Genomic DNA, 4,734 nt, shown 5'->3' with positions numbered 1-4,734 from the left:
CTGCACCCGACGCCTGTCCATCCCGGGGCCCCACCCGGTCCCGAGGTCCGGGTCTACGACTCCAGCACTGGGAAGCTCATCAGGCCGGCCGCCCAGGGCCCCGGGCCCACGCCGCCCAGCACCTTGCCCGACCACAGGGAGGCCTCCTCCTTCCGGTACGTGGGACACCCAAGGGCTGTAGGTAAGAGCTGAGCTGTAGTTCTCTCGCCTTTTACTTAATTTATTTCTGTCTCGCGCGAGAGACAGGTGGGTGTACAAGCACCCCCACAGGCCTGGCCTCCTGCCATGGGCCGCCCCAGCTCTCAGCATGTCAGGTCCCTGGGGAGGCAGCCTGGCGCCCCCAGCCTATGAGTCGGGCCCATGGTGTGGAGGGTGGCTCAGGTGCCCCGGGGTCCGGTGGGAGCTCCGCCTGACCGAGGCCCGTACTCCAGCCCAGGAGGCCCGTGCTGCCCTGTGCTCTCGACCCTGCTGCTCACAGGCCTGTCCTATCTGGACCCCAGAACTGACCCAGAGAAGCCCGATTCAGGGCCGCAGCATCACACCCAGGACGTGCCGTGTGCATCCTCATGGCCACTCTGCTGGGCTCCCTCCAGGGCTCAGGATGGCTGCAAGAACCCGCACCCTGGGTGCTCAGCGGAGGCCGGTCCACAGGCTCCAAGCACAGTCAGGCCCTGCCTAGGCAGGTGGAACGCAGCTGGGCCAGGCTCTGGGTACCAGGTCAGGACCGCTGAGGGCACCTGTGACCGGAAGGGAACATGGATCTCAGTTGCCCCACCCAGGCCACAGCCCAAGCAGCCCTGCCTGTGGACGGTCCCGGAGGTTCTCGGACCTGCGTCGGCGTCCCTCACACAGTGCTGTGGTTCCGAGGCTCCTCAGACGCCATCGCTCTGTCCCTTCTCCTTTCTCGCGGCACCCAGACAGGTGGCCCGGGGCTGGATGTGCGCCCGCCCCAGGTGCAGGCTGGCCTGGCATGGTAGCGTGCCTCCTGGGGCTCTCGGGTGGGCCTGAGTCCAGCCCCGTCCACGACCTCTGGTTCCCTGGCTGCAGCGACACCTCAGAGGGCTCCCCAGGTGAGGTGGACTCAGAGCCTTGGCCAGCCCTGGAGCAGGGCAGCCTCCCAGGTCACCTCAGCCCCACCTGTTCCCCTCTGGTTTGCCACAGGGCAGCAGAAGTGCCCCGTCCTGCCGCCTTGAGCTGGCTCTGAGTGGCTGTTCTGCTGGTGGGGACTGAAGCAAGTGTCTTCTCCCCATGACGTGAGGACCCAGGCTGTGCCAGGTTTCCCTGGCCGCTGCCCTCGCCCACATCCTTCCGGAGGCAGGGTGCCACCTCGGTGGCCATGCGGCCTTCTACTTAGGGATGGGATTGGGATGTTGCCAGACGTGTCTTCGTCCCCCTTCTGCAGCAGGGCCACGTCCCTGTCCTAGGCCGGGGCGCTGGTGGCCCAGCTGTGTGTGTGGTGTGGCTCACAGGTGTCACCGCCTGCAGGTGGTGCACTTCGGCACACTGGCGGGTGCAGAGACGGGGTATCTCCGGCACCGCTGAGGGCGAGCCATACTGAGTAGACCGACCTATGGAGGCTCACCGTAGCCACGCACCTCCATCCACAGCGACGGTTCTGCCCTTGAGTTCCCACCACGTCCCTTCTGGGCAGCGTTCACTGGGACCCTAAGGTGGTCCCTGTCAGCGCAGAAGGGGCCTGTGTGGCCTTGTTCCAAGCTGTCCTCGAACCACGGGAACACTGGTGACCTCCTGTGTAGTTGGCATCTTTGGTCCAGACGTTCAGAGCTACACTGCAGGGTTCAGTGAGGCTCCTCAGAGCACTTCTGACGGTGGACGCACCTGACCCCAAGCCCACCCATCTTAGCCCCGGGTGGTGCGATGCTGTGCTTTGGTCCCTAGGAGGCAGGGGCGAGCGAACGCACCGTCAGCTACCCCCAGCTCGGCTAGCGAGGGGATGCCGTAGGCTCTGCAGACCCCCAGGGTGGCCCTGCCTGCCAGGTGACACTGGTGTCAGCCAGGGTGGCACTGCCTGCCAGGTGGCGCTGGTACCTTGCCACGGCGCCCCCTGCTGCTCTGCACTCGCTCTCTCATCCGAGAGCCTGCCGGATGGGAGCCGGTCCCTTTCCTCACGTGGCTGTAACATCCATTTCAGAGCTGTTCAGCCCCACCAGCAGCAGACATTCGGGGAAGAGCCAGCCGACACCCCCAGTGGAGAGCAGCCCGGCCCGACCAGGAGGCGGCGCCAGCCCAGCCTGTCGGAGACCATGCCGCTGTACACCCTCTGTAAGGAGGACTTGGAGAGCATGGACAAGGAGGTGAGCATGGCCGCGCTCTGTCCCCGCGTCACTGCCCTTGTCCTCCCAGCACCCTCCTGGGACACGTGCTGACACGTGGAGATGTGTGTGTCACTCAGGGGCGCTGACCTCCAGGGACAGGAGGCGGGGAAGCTGCTCACAGTGCAGGGGGTGCCTCGAGGGATGCCTGGCCGGGGTGTGGGGTGTGCAGTGTGCCAGGGGAGAGTCCTGGACTGTGAGTACACACACGTGGGCAAGCACACACACGTCGTGGCCGGCACTCCTCATGGCATCTCCTCGTTACGGCATTTGGCGTTCTAACAAAGCAGCAGGGTCTGTGTTCCCAGTGCCTTACGGTGGGGGCGATTCGCGTTACAGCCGCAGACGTGCGAGGACAGAGGAGCCCCGCTCGCTTCCCGAGTCTGCATGCCTCTGTCCTGGTTCACTGCGGAGCAGCCGTGGCAGGGCGGGTGCTCACACGAGGCCCCCTGCCATCTGGCTGCCTGGGCTCTGCCCGTGACCATCCGCGTGCCGTGTTGTGTGGTGAGGACAGCTTTGACCCTGTGCTCCTGCGCCAGGGCAGGAGGGCACGGCTCTCGGTCACTGCGTCCAGGCCTGCAGCTCCGTCCTGCGGCAGTCAAACCACCTTCAGTTGTGCTGACATTGCATGTTCGCCATGTCCCTGCCGTCGTGAGCACTAGCTGGTGTTAATGAGAACGTTAATGCCCGGGCCAGCCAGCGGCATGCTGGCTAAGGTGCTGGAACCACATGGCAGATTCTGTGGTTCAAGTCCTGGACCTGAGGCCTGAGAAACAGTCCAGGCACATCTGTGTGCAACCCTGAGAGGAGCCCGGCTCTTGTGTGTGCAGCCCCATGAGAGGAGCCCGGCTCACATGTGCGCAGCACCACGAGAGGAGCCTGGCTCATGTATGTGTGCACAGCCCCACGAGAGGAGCCTGGCTCATGTGTGCGCAGCCCCACGAGAAGACGCTGGCCACCCAGGGAGCTCGCACACACAGCGAGTCTTTTTAAAACACTGTCCTGAGGTGTCTCCCTCAGCCAGCACTCCCCTCCTCTGGTCCAGACTTCAGGGAGGTGAGAGGGCCCTGCCGAGGCCAGCTGCTGGCTCCGACAGCCTGACCCTCCCCGTTGCCATCTCCCTCTGGTCTTCCCAGCTTTTGTGGAGCTGGCCCTGGGTCTGCACGCTCTCCCACGCAGAAAGGAAGTGCAGCTTCTGGGTGGCGATGGCGGCTCCAAGGTCGTCGATAGGGACTATGCCCCAGCATGAAGCAGAAGGCTTAAACTCAGGACAGCCACTCCGAAACCAAGCTCTTTCCGTCAGCATGAACACTGCCCTGAGCCTCTGTTCTGGCTCTTCCAGAGTGAGCAGTGCCCGAAGAGGGATGTGCCGCCCACACGGCCACTCCTAAACTTGGGGTCACAGGCAGGAGCGGGCTGGGGGCTCGGTCCATGAGGCTCTGGGTCTATTTGATTCCTGAGGCCCAGCCAGCCTGGCCAGTCACCGGGGGCCAGCCCTGCCTTGGTGCACATGGGGGAGGTCGGGTAGGGGCTCTTTAGAGGGAGCAGCATGAGGAAGCAGCCACGGTGCAGGCCGGGACGGACCCAGGTTCTGTGTGAGGAGCCCCGGAGCTGGGCGCCATCCACCTCTGTCCAGTGGGTGATCTCTCTGGTCTCTGCCCCACCTGGGGCCTTTTCCCACAGGCCAGCACGCAGGCCCGCCCGGCCAGGTGCCCTCCTCGTCTTCCCCCCATTGCGTGAGTGGCCACTGAGGAGACGCACCCCGTCATCTTAGCACTTCACTCTCGTTTGTTTTCATTGCTGGAGGGGGCGTGTGGGCTCGCCAGAGAGGGACAGGGCACATGATGGCCATGCCGTGCCCCGTCTTCCCCATCGTTCCCTCCCATTGGGATTCCAGGCATGCACATGTGTGCGCACCCAGTGTGTTTTTTAAGTCTTCAGAGCTAGGATTTGAACCTCAGTTGGCCGTGTGGGATTCTTATCCTCTAGGTCATGGGGAGCGGCTCCCACATAGATGGAGGACATGGCGGTCTGCCGCATGTGGGGCTGGGCTGTCCGGCATCCAGGCTTGGCCTTGAACAGTGACACCTAGTCCGGCCCCTGGACACCTTGTCTTCCGAGGAAAAGCGACTTAGCGGCCCTCATGGAAAAGCTGCACTGGATGGTCTGCACACATGTCAAAGCCAGTGGGCTCTGCTCCCAGCCAATGCCGCGCAAGCCTCTTCTGTAGGCTGGACCCCCAGGTTGTTGGTCAGAAGCAGCCCAAGTCTGTTCCCTCGTGGTCAGCCCGACTCCCAGGCCCCACTCTCACGGAACCTTCCCTTGTGCCATTGGCTGGAAGCCACAGGCCCCACCCGGGGATGCTGGGGGAGTCAAAGCGTGTCAGCCAGGCTGCAGGGGG

The 4,734-nt window shown here is 64.2% G+C and overlaps 1 protein-coding gene across 2 annotated transcripts in view; it reads left to right on the top strand.

The window, feature by feature from the left end:
- Positions 1 to 4,734, top strand: part of CTDP1 (CTD phosphatase subunit 1) — a gene marked incomplete in the record, with an annotated part of 42,801 nt that overhangs the window by 26,586 nt on the left and 11,481 nt on the right. For both annotated transcript variants that reach the window (XM_014583083.1, XM_014583082.2), the window contains 2 exon segments: positions 1 to 155; positions 2,153 to 2,315. In XM_014583083.1, coding sequence (XP_014438569.1) covers positions 1 to 155; positions 2,153 to 2,315 — 318 coding nt within the window.

The sequence above is a fragment of the Tupaia chinensis genome, unplaced genomic scaffold (assembly GCF_000334495.1).
Source record: "Tupaia chinensis unplaced genomic scaffold, TupChi_1.0 Scaffold144022_1, whole genome shotgun sequence".
NCBI classification, from domain to species: Eukaryota; Metazoa; Chordata; class Mammalia; order Scandentia; family Tupaiidae; genus Tupaia; species Tupaia belangeri.
Note: the sequence above shows the minus strand (reverse complement) of the source record. Positions and strands in the feature narration are given on the sequence as shown.